At 40.7% G+C, this 25271-nt stretch overlaps 1 protein-coding gene across 6 annotated transcripts in view; it reads left to right on the plus strand.

Annotated features, from left to right (window-relative positions):
- Positions 1-25271, plus strand: part of PLEKHA6 (pleckstrin homology domain containing A6) — a 222197-nt gene that overhangs the window by 188463 nt on the left and 8463 nt on the right. For 5 of the 6 annotated variants that reach the window (XM_083359218.1, XM_083359219.1, XM_083359221.1 and 2 more), the window contains 8 exons: positions 4433-4544; positions 12272-12411; positions 16798-16927; positions 19254-19351; positions 21470-21655; positions 22440-22604; positions 24396-24529; positions 25074-25216. In XM_083359218.1, coding sequence (XP_083215344.1) covers positions 4433-4544; positions 12272-12411; positions 16798-16927; positions 19254-19351; positions 21470-21655; positions 22440-22604; positions 24396-24529; positions 25074-25216 — 1108 coding nt within the window. Of the gene's footprint in view, positions 1-4432; positions 4545-12271; positions 12412-15126; positions 15277-16797; positions 16928-19253; positions 19352-21469; positions 21656-22439; positions 22605-24395; positions 24530-25073; positions 25217-25271 lie in introns of all 6 variants that reach the window. The other variant, XM_083359223.1, reaches the window with a different exon arrangement.

Here is a 25271-nt window from a genome sequence, read left to right on the forward strand (position 1 = left end):
ACAATGCTCAGGATGCTGAGTTCCTAGAATATGTTGGAAATAAGTGCAAATCCTACCCAAATTTAAGGAAATCGTTCACCCAGTTTCTCGGTCTACTAAGTTGGGGGAATTTTCAGATTAACTGTGCTTAACAAAGGTTATAATATAATATACTTGGAGAGCCCAAGCTGAGAAAAGTTGTCTAAACGGCTCAGAATTTGTACTTATTGAGACACAAACTTATGTTTATAAAAACATTGTGTCATGTCTGCCAGATAGATGTTTAATCCCAGCTTGCTTTCCTGGTATTTGACATTCTGATGACCTCAATGGAGGACAGGAGCTGTTCTGTCTCCTAGTGGAAAAATATTGCTTGTGGCCATAGAAAGGGCAGGTAATATTTTGAGTTCTAATTGGATGGATGATCTGCTTATCCCATCTCTGTGTTTAAATTATAATAAATCAACACTTGTTTATATTCTTGTGCATATTTCCAATGTAATTTCACTCACCTTGATATGTAGCTGTGTTTCCGTGACTGAATTGAGCTACAATAACAAATTACTTATCACTCGTAGCTGGATGGGATCTGACCTCTCAGCTGAGTGACCAGATTGGCTCTTTCTTGCAGATATCCATATTAAAATTGAAATGTGATACATAGCCTAGCTATATTTACTTGTTAAAATTTAAATATTCGGTAAAGACCCCAAATTCTGCATTTGAAATGAATCGCACAAATCAAAGGAAACATTTGAATATTTTTGCAATGTTGCATGCTTGACTTTAAACGATGGTGATTATTACTTTAATTTGGGAAACTTGGACATAAATGGTCATATAGCAGGAGAGGTGATAGGCGAAGGAGAAAATGTACACATAAAAAGCTGTGACAAGAAGTGAGAAGCAATGGCCCCTGTTATCTCTGCACAACACAGATATGAATTTTTAATACAGATATCAATTAAGAGCATCACTGCAGAAGGCCAAAATCGGTAAGGTGTCTATAGTGCCATGATCAAAGCTCAGTCCATTTTAACATTTATTCAACAGGAGTGGGCCTCCTATGGCAACATTGCACTTGGCACTTTGCAGATTTACACATATATTCCTGCAGATACCACTAATGCCAACACCATCTTTACCAATGAAAAAAAATAACATGTTCTACCCTGGATGCATTTAATATCAGCAGCTACTTCTGCTTTCCTGTGGTAGAGGCTATGCTATGTAACAACATCCTGGTAGAGCAGAGGTGACCCTTCCCTGTTACAATTTAGAATGGGGCTTACAATATTAATTTTTATCCAAGCATTTTTTGTTTTTTATAATTATTTTTAAAATTAAGCTAAGAGTTGATTTTGCTTTTATTGTAAATAAATATTTGTAAATTGCCTAATGGGTATGGAATTTTTTTAATGAATAAATCTGCATATCATAGCACATTTTAGCCATATATGTTATTGCAGAGTCACAAGGGTAACATAATTCATACACTAACCATGTTTATGGGACATTGTGAGATAAAGGCAATTTAATAATTTTCAGAAATCAAGCTTCTGATTTCTAAAGTAGTATACACTGATGTAGGGGTATCGGCTGGTTTTTTTTCTCCATCCCTGTGATTCTGCTCACAGCATTGATTGAAGAACTCTAATAAGATATTAGGCAGTGAATCAGTATTATACAGACCCACACTGCCAGAATTGCAATTGCTTCAAAGAATGTAGCCACAGTTGTAAAAACCAGAATGCAGAGTATTGTCTGCATTATATTTACTGTACTCTACACATTTGTGCCAATAGGAAGTTAACTTTTGAAGCACTCTCCAATTTAGAGATAAGATTTATCTACAGTCTGGAGGCTTGATAAAATCAAGTTCACACACCCACAGTTTTCTTCATGAACAATTTCATGTGAGACACTATACCTTTCTTTACTTAGGGATTACATAGCCTGTTCAAAAAGTTCAAAGCCTAGAGGCTAAATTGCCAAGAGCTGATGAAGCCAAATGTCCTCAGGAGAAAATGGGCTTAATCTGCAAGAAAGATCACACAGAGATTGGGCAAGGATGCACAATTGAAATAATTTAAATGATTACTTTTATTTATTTTTAATTAGCAGAGATAGATCACCAAGTTAATTGTGGAAAAGTATTTTTGTGGTAACATTTGTAACATAATTGTTTCATCCTATTATAAAAGAAGCAAACAACTTTTCCCCAGCCCTTTTTTCTTCTGTGTGCTCTTTTCTTTCACTGCACGTCTAGACTTCAATCTCTCATCCATTCTTCTCAACACATAGCTGTCCTTCCTTTGATTTCTATTTTTTTTCCTTTCCATTCTGTCTCTTCCCTTTGCAATCACTCCTCCTCATTCTTTTATGAAGACTCACCTATCAAAGGCATGAATATAACAAATTCCCAGTATATTGTATTAAAAGGCATCTTTGAAGGGGACATTTTTTTGTAGAAAAGTTAAACAAAGAGATTGCTTACTCCTTTATTACCTATACTTTTTCCTGATGAAATTCCCGTTCTTACAAGATACCTTTTCTATTGCAGAATTCTAATAGCAGATGCAGATAAGCCTAGGGGAAACAGAATTTATAGACTCCCCTAACTGAAGATCCTCTGGATATGTGAACTTCAGTTCTCAGAAATCCCCAGTTCTGAAACCTGTAAAAAAGAGAAATGTAACCAAGAGCAGATACTTTTGATGATGTAATTGCAATTCACCTGTAGGATCAAACACATCTATTCCACAGTGCAGAGAGTTCTGAAATCACTGCAGATGATAGAGACATTGGTGCACAGACCCAGAGTCAGTCAATATAATAATCCTTCCTTCCTTCCTTCCTTCCTTCCTTCCTTCCTTCCTTCCTTCCTTCCTTCCTTCCTTCCTTCCTTCCTTCCTTCCAACATTTTATTAAAAAATGGCATGGTAAAGTTGCATATGTTTGTTTTTATGACTCCCCTTTTAAACTATATTGCTTTTTATTAGGTGTGATCCAAAAAATTTCACTTTAAAAGAGTTTTGTTCAAGTTTGAAAGGATCCTTCCAATTGTATTGTAATATTCCAACTATAGGGATGCGGTGGCTCAGTGAGTTAGGACACTGAGCTTGTCGATCAGAAGGTCGGCAGTTTGGCGGGTCGAATCCCGAGTGCCGCATAACAGAGTGAGTGCCTGTTACCCGTCCCAGCTTCTGCCAACCTAGCAGTTCGAAAGCACGTAAAAATGCAAGTAGAAAAATAGGGACCACTACAGTGGGAAGGTAACAGCGTTCTGTGCGCCTTTGGCGTCTAGTCATGCCGGCCACATGACCACGGAGACGTCCTTGGACAATTTAATTTAATTTAATTTATTAATATTTCTATACCGCCCTTCTCCCGGAGGACTCAGGGCGGTGTACAGGGCAAGAATAAAACACAGAAATTTACAAAAACTAAAAGATAATTAAATACATGCCCGATTAAAATACAATTAATACATAGTAAAAAACCCCAATAAAAATAATAAAAAACCCCACCAATCCCCCCTCAGGCCAGGCCGGCTTGCTCGAACAAGTATGTTTTCAGATCGCGGCGAAAGGAGCGCAGATCGGGCGCCGTCCGGAGCTCAACCGGTAACTGGTTCCATAGCTCCGGGGCGCCCACAGAGAAGGATCTCTCCCTGGGGGCCACCAGTCGGCATTCTCTGACCGGTGGCACCCTGAGGAGGCGCTGGCTCTTTGGCTTTGAAACCGAGATGAGCACTGGCCCCTAGAGTCGGAAACGACTAGCACGCATGTGCGGGGGAACCTTTACCCTTACCTTTATTCCAACTATTCTGGATCTGCTTTGAAGCAGCTTTCTTGAGTTTAAAACAAGTGAGTGTGAAATCAGCTTGAAAGCAGGCTGATTGGAGCCAAGGACATATCCAGAGTCATCAGAATAGCATCAGAATACTTCCAATAATGTCAGGATAGCTGTTTCAGGTTCAAAATAGATCATTTCAACTCACAATAATTTTAATTTGAAACATTTTGCTACCACCATTTTCTTCATGGATTGTTGCTTATTCTTAAGTAAGTATGTTCAATATCAAAGGAGCAGAACCGAAATCTTGGTATTTTGTTATCATGATGAGATGCTTTAAATAGATTTTAAAGGAAACATTTCATACAGGCACTATTTTTCTTTCTTTAGTTACATTTCTGGGATTTGTTGTTGTTGTTGTTGTTTCTTGCTCTAATTTATCTACTTTCCATTATAGTAGTTAACAGGTATTAAGTGATAGCCTGGTGACAGAGACAAGAAAAGAAATATACATATCACAACTGACCTAATATTATACTCATGATTGCCTAAAATTATCCTTCCCCCTGCCCACAATTAAGTATGGGACATTAATTACTAACATTATTATTTAGTTTAATTAAATGTGGATTTGTTTCTCTCCTCGGTCTTTCAGAATGAAATGCTCAACAGGCAAATCCAGAAAGAGATTTGGCGAATCCAGGATGTGATGGAGGGACTCAAAAAGAACAACCCTTCTCGGGGCACAGACACCGCAAAACACCGAGGTGAGGGCCACTTCTTCAATTGATTTTTTACTTCTTAATGAGCCTTAAGTAGCACAGAGGTTAGAATGCAGGATTGCAGGCTAATTCTGCCAACTGCCAGCAATTCGATTCTGACTGGCTCAAGGTTGACTCAGCCTTCCATCCTTCCGAGGTTGGTAAAATGAGGACCCAGATTGTTGAGGGCAATAGGCTGACTCTGTAAACTGCTTAAGGAAGGCTGTAAAACACTATGAAGCAGTATATAAGTCTAAGTGCTATTGCTATTGGTAACCTGATACAATGTTCAATTAATATCTGAGTGTTAAATATCTGAGTGTTAGTTATCTGCCATTGCTATTGTGAAACGAACATCCATTTTCTGCTACCTCAAATGCTCACTAGAGTCAGTTGGTTGCTGTTCCAATCAGTGTAGAATTACCATTTGTTGCACGTTCCTGCTGCATCCTTGGACCATTGCTAAAAATGTCATAAAATCAGGTGGGTCATGTGATGACCTACTTAATACCCACAATGATACAAGTGTAATTTTAACAGAAAAACAGAATAACTAAGTTGGAAGGGACCTTAGAGGTCTTCTAGTCCAACCCCCTGCTCAAGCAGGAGACCCTATACTATTCTGGACAAATGGTTGTCCAGTCTCTTCTTTAAAACCTGCAATGTTGGAGCACCCACAACTTCTGGAAGCAATCCGTCCCACTGATTAATTGCTATGTCAGGAAATTTCTTCTTTGAGCTCAGTCAAGGACTACTTATATTTCATTTCAACAAGCAATCTTCAATCTTTAATATTGAAATATTTTGGACTCCAGTATATAATTTCTATAATGCCCAGTCAGAACAGTCTATGGCTCATTTTATATATATATATATATGTATGTATGTATATATATATATATATATGTATGTATGTATGTATATATATATATATGTATGTATATGTATATATATATATATATATGGATCCTTGGTTTTTCGGGTTTTTCCCCGCGTAGAATTAAAGGTGTAGGCGCAACGTTTCGACGGAATCCCATCCGTCATCATCAGGCTTCTGCTTCCTACTTCTGGGAGAAGCATGTGGCTCTTGCTCTTTGTTCCTCTTTTTTAAACTGCCAGAGGGGGTGTGTTCTGTGGAGGTGTGCTCTGATTGGGTAGGGGACCAAGTGTGTTCTGATTGGGTGGGAGTGTGTTTTGAATGGTGGGGGTGTTCTGATTGGGTGGGGGTGTGTTCTGAGTGGATGGGCTGGTCTCAGCTGCCAGCTCCAGAACTGAGCTGGTGAGTTGTGCTGCTTTTGTTCGGCTTCGTGTTTGTGGTGGTGCCATGTTTTTATAGTGGGTGTCAGTTTGCTTATTGTGTGGTTTGGAGGGGTTTAAAGTGGCTGATGTTGCAGCTGTAGTTAGGTTTCTGTTTTGTGGTTGTGTGGTTGTGTGGTTGTGTGGAGCTGGCAGCTGAGACCAGCCCATCCACTCAGAACACACCCCCACCCAATCAGAACACCCCCACCATTCAAAACACACTCCCACCCAATCAGAACACACTTGGTCCCCTACCCAATCAGAGCACACCTCCACAGAACACACCCCCTCTGGCAGTTTAAAAAAGAGGAACAAAGAGCAAGAGCCACATGCTTCTCCCAGAAGTAGGAAGCAGAAGCCTGATGATGACGGATGGGATTCCGTCGAAACGTTGCGCCTACACCTTTAATTCTACGCGGGGAAAAACCCGAAAAACCAAGGATCCACATACAGGCACCCGCGAAAACCTCAGAAAACAAATATCTTACCTCTACGGGGAGGAAATCTACCAGCTAACCAAGACCTACGAAAAACTCGAAGTACGAAGAGCTTCCATCCTGTGTGACCTCACATTCCTACGCAACTGCCGAGACCAAAATTTAATCCCCACATCCTTCCAATTGAAATTCCACTCCAACTCTGCAGCCATCAAACGCATCCTGATAAGAACAGAACTGGCCCTAATCAGAAACGAACTCCACACAAAAAGATTCCTCTTGGACCGAATCAACAGAGACCTCCTCACACTTCACCTCAAACTCAGCAACAAGATCCACCCCACACTTTGGGACAAATTCAAACAAATCGCTGTCTGGAGAGCTGAAACAGAGACTGCCTACAAAACAGACACACACACCAATAAACTCCGAAGACTAAAGGAACGCCAGAAACAAACCCCTCCTCTCCCACAGCAACACATGAAACAAACTGTGCACAACATCTCAGATAGGATTCTCACCATAGCCGAAACCAACGTCCTGTCTAAAGGATTTAATTTTGCAGTCACTCCCAAACACATTCCCACGGAAACCATTATATGCGGAGTCGAATCCAGCCTGACCAAAATTAACCCTGATGATGCCAACAAAATCAGACTCGAAGTTACCAACATCCTCTGCACCAGCAAACCACCCAAAAGCAACTTACCCAAAGAGGAACAGACAGCACTACTTAACCTAAAAAATGACACCAGCATAATCATTCTGCCAGCAGACAAAGGCAACGCCACGGTGGTAATGAACTCATCTGACTACCATACCAAATTATCCAACCTACTCCGAGACTCCACATACAAACTCCTCAAGACAGATCCCACCACCTACCTGGAAAAAACCACAAAATCAAAAATAAAAGCCACACCCATCAGTGAAGAGATCCAGAAAACAATCATTCCCAGAGAAAAATCATCCAGATGTCCTAAGCTCTATGGTCTGCCCAAGATACACAAAGAAGGAACCCCACTCAGACCCATAGTCAGCTCCATAGGCTCACCTCTACAAAATCTAGCCAAATTTCTTGCCAAACAACTACAGCCTTATGCAAATTCCATCACCTCACACGTACAAAACTCATTCCAATTCATAGAGATCATAAGTAAACTAAACTTACAGCCCTGGGACCTACTTGTGAGCTTCGATGTTGTATCCCTCTTCACCCAAGTACCAATCAAAGAAGCCTTGACAGCTATCCTAAATAAATACAACCCCCCAAAACACATCCTAGATCTGACCAACCACTGCCTATCTAACACATACTTCATCTACAATGGACAAAGATACAAACAAATGGAAGGAGCACCCATGGGATCACCCCTCTCACCTGTCATCGCAAACCTCTACATGGAACACTTTGAAACCCTCGCTCTGGAAAAATCCAACCACAAACCCAAACTCTGGCTCAGATACGTAGATGACACCTTCGTAATCTGGCCACACGGCAAAGAAAAACTGGATGACTTCCTCATACACCTCAATAGCCTACACCCCAAAATACAATTCACCATGGAAACAGAAGCTAACAATCAACTTCCCTTCCTTGATGTCTTAGTCTACAAGAAATCCAACGGCTCCCTAGGACACACTATCTACCATAAAAAAACACACACAAACCGCTATCTGAACGCACTCTCACACCACCACCCAGCACAGATCAACTCCGTAGCCAAGACACTCATCTCCAGAACAAAACACCTAGCTGACGAACAACACCTAAAAACCGAACTACACACTCTCACTAATGTACTAACAGCCAATGGATTCCAAAGAAACACGATTACCAACTTAATCCAAAGAGAGACACCCACAAAAACCCAAGACAGAGAACAAGAAAATGGCAAAGCCCTCCTCCCATACTTAAAAGGGACCACAGACAGAATCAGCAAGGTCCTCCAAAAACACAACATCAAAACAGCATTCTACACAGACAGAAAAATATCCACCATCCTAAGAAACCCCAAGGACATAATTGGGTTAGAAAACCAAGGAGTATACGAAATCCCATGCACCACCTGCCCCACCACATACATCGGACAGACCAACAGAAGAATAAGTGCACGCATTGAAGAGCACAAAAACTCACTCAGAAAGGGAGAACAAACTTCATCCCTGGTCCAACACTTTGAAGCCACGGGACATGAAATTGATTTTAAAAAAAACCAAAACTATCGCCAAAATTGAACATTTTAACAACAGAATAATCAGAGAAGCCATTGAGATAGAAAAACGCCCCCACAGCATGAATAAACGAGATGATACCTCTCGTCTACCAGCCATTTGGAAACCCGCCTTGATTGACAGACGAAGCCCAACCACCAAGAATGATACCAGACCCAAACTCATGATAACATCACATGACATCACCACCACACAACCATTCAAAAAGCAAATCCGAACCCACAACGATAAAGACACACAACCACAAAACAGAAACCTAACTACAGCTGCAACATCAGCCACTTTAAACCCCTCCAAACCACACAATAAGCAAACTGACACCCACTATAAAAACATGGCACCACCACAAACACGAAGCCGAACAAAAGCAGCACAACTCACCAGCTCAGTTCTGGAGCTGGCAGCTGAGACCAGCCCATCCACTCAGAACACACCCCCACCCAATCAGAACACCCCCACCATTCAAAACACACTCCCACCCAATCAGAACACACTTGGTCCCCTACCCAATCAGAGCACACCTCCACAGAACACACCCCCTCTGGCAGTTTAAAAAAGAGGAACAAAGAGCAAGAGCCACATGCTTCTCCCAGAAGTAGGAAGCAGAAGCCTGATGATGACGGATGGGATTCCGTCGAAACGTTGCGCCTACACCTTTAATTCTACGCGGGGAAAAACCCGAAAAACCAAGGATCCACATACAGGCACCCGCGAAAACCTCAGAAAACAAATATATATATATATATATATATATATATATATATATATATATATATATATATATATATATATATATGTATGTATGTATATATATGTATATATATATATATATATGTATGCATGTGTATATGGATATACATATATATATATGGATCCTTGGTTTTTCGGGTTTTTCCCCGCGTAGAACTAAAGGTGTAGGCGCAACGTTTCGACGGAATCCCATCCGTCATCATCAGGCTTTAGCTTCCTTCTTCTGGGAGAAGCATGTGGCTGTTTGTTCCTCTTTTTTAAAAGCCACATGCTTCTCCCAGAAGAAGGAAGCTAAAGCCTGATGATGACGGATGGGATTCCGTCGAAACGTTGTGCCTACACCTTTAGTTCTACGCGGGGAAAAACCCGAAAAACCAAGGATCCACATACAGGCACCCACGAAAACCTCAGAAAACATATATATATATATATATATATATATATATATATATATATATATATATATATATATATATATATATATATATATATATATATATATATATATATATATATATATATATATATATATATGCTCTGACACTCCTCTTGATGACATTGTTTTAATCCCTTTATTTCTATGCCATTTCTGTTCAACCAGTTCATCTAAAATCACTGATAGTCTTATCCTTCATAAATTAGTTTACAATTTTAAACCAGCTTCTTTTCATACAGCAACTACCATCTCATCTTGTGGCAATAAATCCCATCAATTAAAGATGTGTTGAGGGAAGGAATTATTTTTTTATTGTCAGTCCTGGACTGGATGCACTTCAAATAGCATTTGAAACTCATTTCTCACTATTTCTATGCTAGGCATCATTTTGTAAACTTTGTCCTCCCCTACCCCAAGCTGCCTCTTTTTAAAACTAAGAAGCTCTGAACACATTAGTTATATTTTAAAGAGAAGGTCTCTAATCCATTTGAATATCCTTTTCTGTACTTTTTCCAATGTGTCTTATCTACTTAAAAATGCAAAGCATTTTAGATTGAGTTGTTTATGAAGCCCTTCTGCTTTATGATCAAGCTTTAGATCTCTCCTTCCCCGTCCCCCACCACCCCTGCCCCGATGACTGCCATCCCCCAGAAATAATGACAGCCTACTAAATGGTGATGTCGACATTATTCCAAACCTGAGTATCTGCTTTTACCTTAATGCTCAGCATGAAATGTTCCGGTTTCCAGCCCTGATGTTGCTTAAGTGCAGGGCAGCAGCTCCCTATCTGTGGTGCTCAAAGTTTTCTGGAGTGGAGAAGCATAGAAGTCTCATAAATAAATGACAGATAAGTTAAATAGCTAACCAATAAATGTGGCCTTTTCTTTGATCAACCAATCTATAACAAATAGAATAACTACGGTGGTGATTACAGGATTAAACTAATGGATACAAGTTAAGGGTCCTACAGCCCAAGAATCTATGTATTCAAAGCTACATATGCTTTCAAAAATCTTGTTCTGACTTTCTTTATCTCTAGAGCTAGGGAGACCTAACAAGAAAGATATTATGTATGGGGGTGAGGAGTACTTAAAAGATATAAGTAGAGGTACTGGAGCTGAGAAGCTATCCCTTCTGCCCACAATCCTCTCTGCATCAAGTACTCTTTTCTTATCCATGAGCCTGACATCAACATGGAGTTTACTCCTCCCATTGCTAATCCTCAGTGTCTCTGTTCTGACTTGTAGAAAGAGGACAGCTGTAATTGGCAATGGTTTACACATATGACCAGACTGTAGGGCCTAACCTTCCATGAAAACTAGTCTTCTTTTCACTGGGCATTTTGTCACATGTAGAGTCACTTGCCCAGGTGGTAAGAGACAGCAGGCGAAGGGATCCGAATAACCTGAATAGCTGAGAGATTGGAGGTTGTGTGACCTTTCTTTCTCTCTGCTGCTGCTGCTTCATGGTACAATCCATTATTCCTGTCAGACTGTCCTTGAACACCAGATTAACACTCATCCATTAAAAAGCCCATCTGTGTCCAAAAGCAGTACAAACATTAGCTGATAGGCTTCTAGGGGGATTGTATGAGCAATTCTTTCTCTGCCACTTCACCCTGTCAGTTGTTCAAGCTGCTTCTGAGTTTGGATTTACTACTCTCCCAGTAGAGTGCTAAACCCAGGGGGGAATTGTTCCATGAAGCAGTCATCTCACACTGCGGCCGCCTTCATCCATCCTCGTCAGCTGTTATTCAAGTTGATTTATTGGCTGAGAGACCTGGCATATACAAGGAAGAGCCTTGTTTGAAATAATTGAAAGAACTGGACTCTCTCATTGTTCAAACAGAATGGCCCTGGAGGACAATGCTCAGGACCAGGATAGAGAGGTATAGCTGTACCAGTCTAAGGTTGTCAATATGTGCCAGCCTAATTCTGTCCCCCATCGCTTATGCCATCTGATGGTATCATTGATAATATAACAGAATAACAGAGTTGGAAGAGACCTTGGAGGTCTTCTAGTCATATGGATTGGTGAAGTGCTTCAGAATGTGTCTTTGGTAAAACTGATGCAGTTTGGTGACTGCCTAATAGGGAAAACTACCTTTAACACTGAAACATCCCATCAGGATGACTTAAAACTTTTTGGAATATGGGTCAAGGTTGGGATGAAGACAATGTAAGGGGGCAATAAAAGAAGACATGGTTACTAGAGCATATTTTAACCAGGTTTAGGTACTTTAGACCAGTGTTTCCCAATCGCAACTATTTTATTATGTGTGGACATCAGCTCCCCAAACTCCCCAGTCAGAATTCTGGGAGTTGAATTGACACATCTTAAAGTAGTTGAGCTTAAGAAACATGCTTTAGGGAGCAGAAAATAATGTTATATGCTTTCTTATTTCCTATATGTACAGTATATTGAGCCTCATCCCTTTTTCTAAAAGCCCTCTTTCTCCTTTTAGTAGAAAAGATTCTCTGTTCTGTTTGATACACTTCAGTTATCTCCAACTCATCATTTTATGTCCCTTTCCTGCAGTTCATTAATGCTTTACTATCTGCTCCGCTTTCTTTCAGTGGCCCTTGGCACGTCAGGAACTTACAGCTCCAACAGTCCAGCCAGTCCTCTGAGCTCAGCTAGCCTCACAAGCCCCCTGAGTCCTTTCTCTCTTGTATCTGGATCCCAGAGCTCCCCTACCAAGCAAGGCAGCAATGAGGTGAGCAAATCTCTCGTCAATTAGAATGGCTAAATGCAAGGGTCCCCAACCCCCAGTCCGTGGACCAGTACTGGGCCACAGCATGCTAGCAACTGGTCCACACAAACAAGCAAAGCCCCATCCATGGGATACAGGCAGCACACAAAACCATGCACACTCCAGTCCCTGGAAAAACCTTTCTCCACAGAACCGGTCCCTGGTGCCCAAAAGGTTGGGGACCTCTGTGTAAAGGTGCTGGAAAATTGAACCAGCCAGAAGATGGTCCCTGATGTTTTTGTTTTAAAGGTTATCATTCCACCAGTAGGTGGAGATATACACCTTCTTCTGACATGGAACGGATGGACAAATTCCTCCAATGACTATAGTATAAATCTAAGCATTAATTATTGGCTTACAATGCTCGAATAATTTCAGAGAACCAGCCAGTTAAAGGTTGGGAAATTGGCCCCAAATCCTTGAAAACCTGTAGTTTGTTACTGGGAATCTAAAGAACAAATTCCTGGTAGCTGGCACTTGGTGCAGCAGTTTATCTATAAAAGTTCTGTATGTAATTGAGTTTAATTTTTATTTATTCATTTGGTTTAAATTTGGTTTTTAACATTTTCCAGCAATTGAAAGTAAACAGACCAGAGATTGATCATTATAGAAAATAGTCTCTTTCTTTGTTCTGTTCAATTTCATTTTTATAAGAAGTAGCCTTTTAGCAATTAAAATAATGAGCAGATGTTTTCTCATAAAGCAAGGGTCCCCATCTCTTATTTCTTTATGCTTGTGCAGTTGGCAAAAAACTAATGATGCATCTGAGTAACACCTGGGATAAAAAAAATCTGAATTGCACCTCTTTTCAGAGCACAGTCTACAGACTCATCCTTACACCTGCTGGATGAAGCACATTGTTGCTTTCCCAACCATTTTTGAGGGCCACGTCTTCATGACCTTGCCTCCATCTCACCATCAGTCTTGAGCTGTTTTTAACTGTTTCAGTTTGGAAGTAATGTTTTTTTTTCCTTTTTCCCCTGAAAATCTTGAGTACCTCAAGGACAAGCCACGATACAATCAGGGACAGCAATCTTTGCAGCTCCAGTTGGCTGGGTGAATCTGCTGTGGAAACAGCCTTTACCTCTCTAATTGTGGCCATGGCATTTTGTCTTTGACTATGACAGAGAACAGGACCAAGCTTTGACTGGCTTTTTTTTTTCATTACAAAATTAACTATTTGGTGTGTATGTGTTTGTGTGCAGGGGAAATAATAAATTAGGCAGGCTGTATGAGATACACAAATACACATATATGGGCATACACTCTGTGAAAGGGGATTGGAAGAGAGAAGAGACTCTTTCTTGGATCAAGCATAATTCAGGATGTTATTGGCTTTCAGGAGGGGGAAAGACTCAAGAGACATAATAGAACTGAGAACTGTTTGGGCTGCTTCTATTTTGCATTTTAAATGAGCTATTCTGAACATTCAGGCAAACCTTTGTGGAGGCATGTTATTTGACACAGAAATATCCATCTTCTGTTTCTGTAATAGGATTGTCAGTCTCTCAGGAGAATGATTGTCCTATGGAACAAGTTCATAGAAGGTGTCATCTAGATGTTCTTTGGGAAACTGATAGTGTTATCAGAAGAAGCACCCAATAAATGCTAAGAATTCAAGCCAAATAAATTCCACTGTTCTGTTTTAGAAAGACCACCTAAATATCATGGCAATGAGTGCTTCAGAACTCTAAAAGTCTGGAATGATTTAGTTGCATGATATTAGCAGCACAGTAATGTATGATACTAATTTTGTATCCTCCTTAGACAGTAACAAGTTCATGCTTGCCCATCATAAACAAACACTTAAGTCATTGGATTGAGCCAAAAGATGAGGAGAGTCAGATAGCCTACTTCTTCATCAATAAAAAATATGCAGAAATTGATAGATCAATGTGCTCAACCTCAAAAACTTTTAAAATTTTCCCAGAATTTTCCCAGATAGCATGCTGGCTGGAGGAATTCTAGGAGTTGAAGCCCACACATCTTAAAGCTGCTGAGGTTGAGTACCACTGTGATAGAACCCTGTTTTTTCCTTTGTATTAGACTGATAATACATCAGAACAAGCCAAACGTTTTTAGTTAAATTTCTAGGTTCAGTGGAAACAACTCATTAAGCTATTCCTGTCATCAAAATCAAACTCCTGCCCTGAAACAGTCATCAACCCTAGTTCCACTCATGTGCTACCCCTTATACTTGTGTGGAGCATCACTTTCTATGTTACCATGACCTCAGTGTTTATGAATCAATGGGAGGTCTTTTAAGTCTTCATCAGCCATGTCTTGAGACACTAGCTTTCATTTTCTGATGAAACAGCAGATTGTGCTGATGTTATAAAATATTTGTATTTTGAAAAATGTGTCTCAGAAGGGATGCATATTTTGAAATGGCAGATATTTTTTGAAGCAAGTGAAAGTCAAGTCATCGTATCATGTACATTATTTATCAAGTGATGCCTGACTAGCAGTGGTATTCTTTGAATTGGTCCTGGGTTGGTCACCAAGGAAAAAGGCTGTTCACTTTGACTCCTGGGTTTTTGGTGCTCAGATGCAGGTGCCTATCCTGGTTTAACATCTGTCCTTATATGTATCCGTGTCTCACTAATTCTCTTTTCCTTCACATTCTCACAGTTTCTTTGCTCTTGCTCCTAATGCTTCTTGATTTCCTCTCCACTCCAGGAACCTGGTCCACCTCGACCTCCCCTCCCCAAATCATATGTGCCCTTGGAGTCTCCTCCGACTATCCCTCCACTTCCTTCTGAAAGCCGTCTTTGGCCATATCCTAACTCCCCTTCCTGGCAGGAAAGCAGCGAGGCGAAGAGGGGACAGGTATCAAAATGGAGTCTGAGATCTAGTGGCAGAGTCTTTCCTTTGCTACTTTCACCAGGCAATGGGGCCAGAGAGAGGGCGGGCGAGGGAACCCTATGTCTAACAGTAATCTTTCTTGCTCATGTCTGTTGTGTCTTTAAGCTTATAATGGATAAAGGTAGTTCCACATGAAGCACTTTTTCTATAAGTAGATTAAGTCCAGTTATGAAAATTATTTAGCGAAGAGTTGGCTTTTTTGAGAATGCAAACCATTGTTTGATTATGTAATCATGGATGAAGATAGGTGGGTTTTCAAAACAGACTTGTAAGCTAGAAACACAAAGTGGGGAGGAGGGAGAATTTGCTGTATTGGGACACCTCCATCGCACATCTGCAGCAGAGAAAGGAAGTTGCATGTTTTTGAAAAAAATCAAAGATCTGGAAAACTTACTTAAGCAGAAGCAGCAAGCACTATAAAAGCAGTTTGGTCTAGTAGTTAAGGTCTTTCCTAGCCATGAAAGCCACCTGGGTGAACTTAAGCCAGTCACTCTCTTTCAGCCCAGCTCACCTCACAGGGTTGTTGTGGTGGGAAAAATAGGAGGAAGCTGTGTGTGATATGTCTGCCACTTTGAGTTATTTCTAAAAATAATAAAGGCAGGAGATGATAGATAGATAGATAGATAGATAGATAGATAGATAGATAGATAGATAGATAGATAGATAGATAGATAGATACACAGACAGACAGACAGACAGACAGACAGACAGACAATCTTCCTCCACCCCACCAATATCACACAAAAATCTTAAGTTATTGCAGCAAAAATGAGCTGGGGCATGGCTATAAGAAGTCTAAAACCCTTTGTTTCCTCAATTAAGCCCCTGTGAAAGTTATAGAAATGGTACTGAAATGAAGCAGAAGAAAATGAAGTATCCAAGACAGTGAATCATTTCCTCACAGTATTCCTCTTCTCTAAGTAGTTGCTATTTTTGTTTTCTAATTAAGGGCAATATAATTTCATCAAATGTCCTCTTCTGGTGTGGTTTCTAGTTTCCATTTATAGAAGTAGAGTACAAGTGGCAGTTTATCTCATGAGCTTTATTCTCCAATGTATATCCAGCTGGACATTTCTAATTCCTAGGGGAATCTACTAGGAATAGAAATCCTTGCCTTTCCTGGATATTTTACCTTGAACAAAAAGCATGCTAATGAAGTAAGCACTTGCCCCATCTTTTCTTCACCTGACTGGTTTTTCATCATTTGAACTGTTTTGGAACAGAGAAGGAAAAAAAATCTACAGGGATGCTTCTGATTCTTCTTTCAATATACTCGTTCTTGTTAATATTTTATTCTTGTTGCCTATTTTTTTTCTTTTCTGTTCTAACTCTATGTTAACCATCTATAATCAGAACTATGAGCTGGGTGGCCATATAAATTCCTTAAACAAAACGAAGCAAACCTTCAGGGCAGTAACACCTGTCTATAGCAGTTGTCTTCAGCAAGACCAGACACTTTTCAAAGGAAATATGTTTTCCCCACAGTCAAAGTCCAGCTTTGAGCAGAGCAAGAAGGACCATCACCGGGCATCAGCCTCACATTCGACAGTGGAGGCTGGTCTCTTGCAGCCAAGACAGGACCAAGATGCTGATAAGCAGGTGGCACTCAACAAAGGTACCTATACATTGCATTTTATTAAGAGAATCCATTTGTTTGCTGATATTATCTTCTTTCCCAGCTCCAAAAGTCATGCTGGCCTGGAATGGTGGGAACTGTAGCCTGGTGTTTAAAAAAGAGTATAGATTGGGGATAACTGGTATAAAGTTTGCATCTCTCAAATTCAGGAAAGATACATTTTAAGAAACATAATATACAGGAATAGCCTTTTATCCCCAAATTCCTTTGTTCAGAGCAATATAATATGTCAGTATACAAAGTCAGTATATAGTATCACATAGAGTCAGATTGGGTTCATACAAATGTCAACCCTAGCATACTGCATGAGCCTAGTCATTCCTAAGCCATGAGTTATATCTTAACTATCAATCCATCCATTTTGGCTCGTTAAGCAATCGATGATAAAACAAATCCAGATTCCAATAGGCAGTGCTTTTTTTGTAAAAGAAAAAGGTGCCGGAACTCACACATGTCATACAACCCGCCTTGCCTACCCTACAAGGTTCCATCCAAAAAAGGTGGCGGAACTCCATTCTGAGTGTTATATGACAAAAAAGCCCTGCCAATAGGTGAACCCATCCATAGACATTCACAATTGGGGGAAAAACTGCTGCTCAAGGGTTATTGTCTTAACAAGCTTGAAGGTTGGCCCAGTGAGTTTGGTCTCATTCAGCAAGGTTCTTCTGAAATGATTTTAGCAAGAAAGTAGTTCTTGCTCCTTTCTTGTCCTAAATAACTGTTTACATTACCTGTCCTAAGTAAGTATTCGGATTACCTGTCACAAGGATAGATGAGTGGGTGGGTGAGTGGATGGATGGATGGGTGGGTGGATGGGTGGACAGGTGGGCGGGCGGATGGGTGGACAGATGGACAGATGGATAGATCCATCCATCCATCTCTATCATCTGTTCCATTTATTTGGTGGTGGCCACCCATCTTCTATTATTATTATTATTATTATTATTATTATTATTATTATTATTATTATTATTATTATTATTATTAATTTTATTTATATACCGCCCTTCTCCCAAAGGACTCAGGGCGGTGAACAGGGCAAGCATAAAAATACAGAGATACAAAAGTTAAAAAGGATTAAATATATGCCCACTAAAAACAGTAAATACAAATATTAAAATAACAATAATCCCCCCATCCCCCATCAGGCCAGGCCGGCTTGTTCAAATAAGAATGTCTTTAGATCGCGACGGAAGGAGCGAAGATCAGGTGACATCCGGAGCTCAACCGGTAACCGATTCCATAGCTCCGGGGCACCCACAGAGAAGGACCTCCCCCTGGGGGCCACCAATTGACATTCTCTGAGCGGTGGCACCCTGAGGAGGCCCTCTCTGTGGGAACGCACAGGGCGGAGGGAAGTTGATGCCGGCAGCAGGTGTTCCCTAAGGTACTCCGGACCCATGCCATGTAGGGCCTTAAACACCATTACCAGTACCTTGAATCTCACCCGGAAGACAACTGGCAACCAATGCAGCTCACGGAGCAGAGGTGTAACATGGGAGTATTGGGAGACTCCCAATACAACTCTCGCGGCTGCATTCTATACCAGTTGGAGCCTCCGAGTGGTCCTCAAGGGCAGCCCCATGTATTATACGTTTGTGTGGCTAATAATGAATTAAGACCAACGCACACACATATACACACACACAAACAAATAAAACAATTAATGGAGCAGAAATTATAATAACATTCAGTAATATTCCAGAGTCCAAATTAATTTTCCCATTTTACAATAGATAATGAGCAAATGTTACTCGTCCCAGCTTCTGCCAACCTAGCAGTTCGAAAGCACATAAAAATGCAAGTGGAAAAATAGGGACCACTACGGTGGGAAGGTAACAGCGTTCCATGCGCCTTTGGCGTCTAGTCATGCCGGCCACATGACCACGGAGACGTCCTCAGACAAGCGCTGGCTCTTTGGCTTTGAAACGGAGATGAGCACCGGCCCCTAGAGTTGGAAACAACTAGCACGCATGTGCGGGGGAACCTTTACCTTTACCTTTACCTTTAATGAGCAAATGATAACAGGCAAACCAACCAACAGAGCTTTGCTAACACAAGAGTTGAGGTAGAATGAGACTTGAGGCCAGGCAATGTGAGACAGTGCTGCCCTGGAGTTTTTATTCTAATTGTTGGGGAGGTGTCTGTTCTTACTGTTTGTGAACCACCCACAGTTGTGGTTACAATATGAATGGGTGTAAAAGTCATTTAAAATAAATGCTTTCTATTTATATATTGCCATTGCCAGAATCTTCCCCCTTCTTCTTAATATCTTTGTTTTTCTTTACCTCCTGGATTTCCACAGTTGGTATTGTTCCTCCAAGAACTAAGTCACCTATGGATGAGGAGAACACGCCAACATCAGGTGTGGTGAGGAGGAGTGCCAATGGGCGGGATTCTCAGGTGAGGATGAATTCTGCCATCATTTCAATATTCTGTTAATTCATTTTTAATAATATTAATTACTCTGCAGGAAATAGTGGTGCTGAACAATACAATATATAAAAGCCAACAATGCAGTTATACAACAAATCAGAAAACAATGCAATCAAGTGATCAATGAAAAGAAATATCAAATGAAAATTTTTTAAAAAAAATCAGTCCAAAAATTAAACAGCCCTCAAACCAAAAGTTATAATTAGATTTTTAAAAAAACCTTCTTAAATAATGTAGCAGCAAAATTCTACTGAAAATTAAAAAGTCTATTTCCTATGGGAATGAAAAGGTTTTTCTTGGTACCAAAAGGGGAACAATTTTTATACAAAGGTATTACATAAGGCAGAGTATCCCAACCTTGGCAACTTTAAGACATGTGGACTTCAGCTCCCAGAATTCTGGGATATGAAGTCTACATATCTTAAAGCTGCCAAGGTTGGGAAACCCTGACATAAGGGAAAGTTAACCATTGAGAAGCAAGCTAGGGAGATCAGCAGAAGTATCAGCATCCTAACTGATGTCAGTGTCCTCATCACTTATAGATGATAATGTCTGTATGATAAGGCTCAAATTTCTCCACTTTGTTGGAGAAAGATTATATTCTTCCTACTTTATTGACAGTTCAGTGAGTTGGGAGGAATGTGATGATAACTGTTAATCCAGGATTGCCAGAAAGAATGAGTTAAATGTGTGACCAGAAAGCCTCTAGTTTCATCTTTAGCCACTAGTCAAAATCAACTAAATCAACAAAGAAGAGGGAGTCAAGCTATTCGCCAAAGCACCTGAAGGCAGGACAAGAAGCAATAGATGGAAACTAATCAAGGAGAGAAGCAACCTAGAACTAAGGAGAAATTTCCTGACAGTTAGAACAATCAGTGGAACAACCTGCCTCCAGAAGTTGTGAATCTTCCAACACTGGAAGTTTTTAAGAAGAGACTGGACAGTCATTTGTCTGAAATGGTATAGGGTTTCCTGCCTGAGCAGGGGGTTGGACTAGATGACCTCCAATGTGCCTTCCAATTATTATTATTATTATTATTATTATTATTATTATTATTATTATTATTATTATTATTATTATTATTATTATTATTATTATTATTATCTTTTCTTACTGGAACACAATTGTATTGAGATCTCAGGAAGGTTCCTATACCAACAGTTTTACCCGAACACTCAAAAGTATTTTTGCTCTGTCCTACAAGGGTCTTCACCATTAACACCCCCACAATAGTCACCACAACCTATGAAGCAAATAGCACTCCCTCCAGGTGATCAACAGGAGATGCAAAACCCAGCCTCCAGCCAGCAACTGCCCTGTGTTCTTATAATTGTATCACTGCATTTACAGTATTTTCATAGAAAAACAATGACTCCATTTGAAAATCAGGATGAAATGATTGACAACATGACTTTAACTCAGTGGAGAAAACAGCCAGCTTCAAAATGCCCATTGAAAGGGCATGAAGGCACTTCTGGGAGGTGGGAGAACTGAGGACCCAGAGTTGGATGAGATGGGGGTTCCAGCCAATGAGAAATTGCCATCCTGATACTGAGAAGTTAGCAACAAATCTATGTTGTGGAATTTCCTCCTGGATTGACAAAAATGGGAAGCTCTTGGACACAGCATTTATCTTTTCTTCTGATGTTTGCATTGTAAGCTAAATTAGTACTTTATTTTTTCTCCCCCAAAATGCAGTTGTCATAAACTCATAAATATTGTATTGTATTATTAGATTTATATCTCCTATATAACCATACCATACAGAAAAAAATCCTGTATTCTAGTTTCAAAATTTTGCAAACTTCTTACTGCATTTGCTATCATGCTCAAACACACTTTGCCAAACTCCTCTTTTGATAAACTGTTTTATTAACAACTAGTCATCTTTTGTTTCAGAACCTGGGCTGCTATCTACTAGAAGATTTCCCATCTTCTAACAAAAATGTTAACCACATAAGGATCCTGTTGTTATCAGAATATTTTCTATCCTGAATCTGCCTTCAGAAAAAAAGAAAGATTTTGATGAAACAAAAAGCCTCTGGGGCCATTAGTAACCACCAGGGTCTTGTTTTCTCCCTTAGGACAGGCCAAAGAGTGCCGTGTTTTCCAATGAGATGAAAGCAAAGATGAGTGTTGAGGAACAAATTGATCGCATGAAACGCCATCAAAGCAGTTCTATGAAGGAAAAGAGACGGAGCTTGCAACTTCCAGCCAATCAGCAACAGACAGATAGCCCTCTCTCAAAAGCGCCTGCCTCTTATAAAGTGGTAAGACATTTATTTTATTAGTGAAAACTAGTCTCCATCTCATAAACCACTCAGATCTACTTCAGTATTAGAATTTTCCTGATAAAAAATTGGTCAAACGGTGTTTCATATAGATGTTTTGCAGGTACTGAAGTTAAGAACTGGGCTGAATGATAAACAGTCAAATATTCTTAAACTTTGCAACAATTACTAGGAGGCAGTAATTTAGCATTATTCCTACAAGCTGAGTCTGCGATGGTAAACCTAAATATTAATTGTGCAGGTCCAAACCGGAGTTGGGAAACTCACATGACTGAATCTCTGTTACATTCCACACATATCCCCATGTAAAAAAAAAATTCTACACTGTAAATTATGCTGGTCTAAAATTTTACTTCTGACTTTTTTTGTTCTTTCTGTAACTAAATTTCTTAATGATCTGGTATAGAAGAATAGTTAAGAGAGATTCAGCCAGTGCAATTCTAAGTTGATCAAGTGATCTGCCAAGCTAAAAAATAATACTGACAATGAATGAAGGCAACTATATATGTTCCAAGATAATGTCCCAGGATCCAATCTGGGTCAGTCACTGGGACCAGAGATTTAATCTTCCGAGCTTTTAGACTTGTGCTGGAATCCATCCTCAATGAACTTCTCTCTCATACATTCTGGTGAGAGAGAAGTTCCCTAAGGATGGATTCCAGCACGAGTCCAAAAGCTTGGACGACTAACCTCTGGTTTCAGAGGTCACCCAGATTGGATCCTGCAATACTGACAATATCTTAAGTGGTCTGTTTTGCTCTAGGTTCGCAGGCATCGCAGTATCCATGAAGTGGATATATCTGACCTGGAGGCAGCATTACGCTCTGAAGATTCTGGCAGGATGTATGAAAGCCCCCGAGATGAGATTGCTCGCCTGCGCAAAATGGAGTTGGAGCCAGAACATTATGATGTGGACATTAGCAAAGAGGTGAAATACATGATTGATCTGAATCTCAGCAAACTGCCTCTTTCCCAATAATGTACACTGAGATCTAGTTGCCTTCTTTGAAACTCAAAGGGTCTGTGTGGTTGGAGCAATATGAGCTGAGAGTTTCAATAATCTGTTAAGGATACAGGATAGTCCCAATAAAAAGTCATGCAGGTGCAGGAGAGGAACTAAGAATTCTGAACTTTGTATTTATGTAATGCCTGGAATGTTTGATTTTAAGACAGCCTGGAGAGTTTCATAGCACACATGTTTTAAGCATGATCTGAAGTATGTATTCTGGAATGTATAATATAGTGATTAAGGTTGGATACTAGAAGGGTAAGGTAGGGTAAACTAGACTAGACTAGACTAGACTAGTCTAGACTAACCTAAAAGTAGGGTAGGGTAGGGTAGGGTAGAATATAATAATAATAATAATAATAATTTTATTTGTATACCGCCCTTCTCACGAAGGACACAGGGCGGTGAACAGGGCAAACATATAAAAATACAAAGATACAAAAGTTAAAAGAGAATTAAACAACTGCCCAGGCTAAAACAATAGGTAAAAATATTTACAACAACAACAAAATCCCAACCCATCCCCCATCAGGCCAGGCCGGCTTGTTTGAAAAAATGAGTCTTTAGATCGCGCCGGAAGGAGCGAAGGTCGGGCGCCATCTGGAGCTCAACCGGCAACCAATTCCATAAATCCGGGGTGCCCACAGAGAAGGGCCTCCCCCTGGGGGCCACCAGACAGCATTCTCTGACCGGTGGCACCCTGAGGAGGCCCTCTCTGTGGGAACGCACAGGGCGGAGGGAAGTTGATGCCGGCAGCAGGTGATCCCTGAGGTACTCCGGACCCATGCCATGTAGGGCCTTGAAAACCATTACCAAAACCTTGAATCTCACTCGGAAGACAACTGGGAGCCAATGCAGCTCACGGAGCAGAGGTGTAAGATGGGAGTATCGGGAGATTCCCAGCACAACTCTCGCAGCTGCATTCTGTACCAGTTGGAGCCTCCGAGTGGTCCTCAAGGGCAGCCCCATGTAGAGACCGTTGCAGTAGTCTAAACGAGAGGTCACGAGTGCATGAGTGACCGTACACAGGGCATCCCGGTCAAGATAGGGCCGCAACTGGCGCACCAGGTGAAGCTGGGCAAAGGCCCCCCTAGTCACAGTTGTTATGTGGTCTTCCAGAGTAACCTGTGAATCTAGGAGGACTCCCAAGTTGCGAGCCCTATCTACGGGGGGTAATAGCTCACCCCCCATAGAAAGAGATGGAATAATCTGATTATCCCGAGATGCTGGTACGTACAGCCACTCAGTCTTGTCGGGGTTGAGTTGAAGCCTGTTCCTCCCCATCCAGACCCGAACCGCTTCCAGGCAACGGGACATCACATCGAGGGCATCACTGGGGTGGTTTGGGGTCGAAATAAAAAGCTGGGTATCATCAGCATACTGATGATACCCAACTCCAAAACCACGAATGATCTCACCCAGCGGTTTCATGTAGATGTTGAACAGGAGAGGTGAAAGGACCGACCCCTGAGGAACTCCACAAGCGAGAGGCCTCGAGGTCGACCTTTGCCCCCCTGCCAACACCGACTGCGAGCGTCCCAGGAGATAGGAGGAGAACCACTGAAAAACTGTGCCTCCGACTCCCAATCCCCTGAGACACCGCAGCAGGATACCATGGTTGATGGTATCAAAAGCCGCTGAGAGGTCTATACCACCAAGTGAAACATTTAACAAGGCCATTGCCACTTATTGGCTGTTTCTGTTACTCAGCTTTCCACTCCAGATAAAGTCCTCATCCCGGAAAGATATATTGAGCTGGAACCTGATACTCCGCTGAGCCCTGAGGAGATGAAGGAGAAACAAAAGAAAGTGGAAAGGATAAAGACACTTATTGCTAAATCCAGGTGCAGTGCTACTTCACACATTTTGACTTTCCCATGTGCCATTTGGTTACTGAGCATGAATTTTTATTTCATTTTGGAATAACATTTCATTTTGGAGGCTATTTATTTGCCCTTACTGTTTATTAACAGCACTGACCAGTAGTCTCTTACTATTCAGAAGCTACTAATGTTGTATAAGTTTCATTCTGGTTTCTTCTTTCTCTTTGGTGCCTTGTCTGTCAATCTGATCTTGCTGGATATACCTATTAGCAATTCCAATTCTATAGTAGATAGGAAAAAATAACTTATCTAAATATTTACGGCCTCAAAATTCCCTCACTCGAAAATGAACAAAAATATTAATTTTGCAAAGGAAGAGTGATTGTGTTTACAGTCTTAAAGATAACTTTAAAAATGGCCATTTGTGTTTTATAGAAAAATGTTAAAAATTATATTAAACAAATAGGATGTGTCACATTTGTTTCCATCTTCTTTTATTCACCTTGTAGCTTTGAGTGTTGGGCGTGACTTCTGGCTGAAATAACTTGAGTGTTCTCTCTTGCAGCATGCAGAATGTCATCCCCCTTAGTGAGGGAGAGATGGACGTGGCCCAGGACTCAGAGGCTCAGTTACAGGAGCAGGAAAAACGAATTGAGATCTCCTGCGCTTTAGCTACAGAAGCCTCCCGACGAGGCCGCATGCTGTCTGGTAAGATGAAATGCTGTGCAGCATTATCAAAAGATTAGGCAACGGGGCATCACAG

The sequence above is a fragment of the Vipera ursinii genome (genome assembly GCF_947247035.1).
Source record: "Vipera ursinii genome assembly, chromosome: 3".
NCBI classification, from domain to species: Eukaryota; Metazoa; Chordata; class Lepidosauria; order Squamata; family Viperidae; genus Vipera; species Vipera ursinii.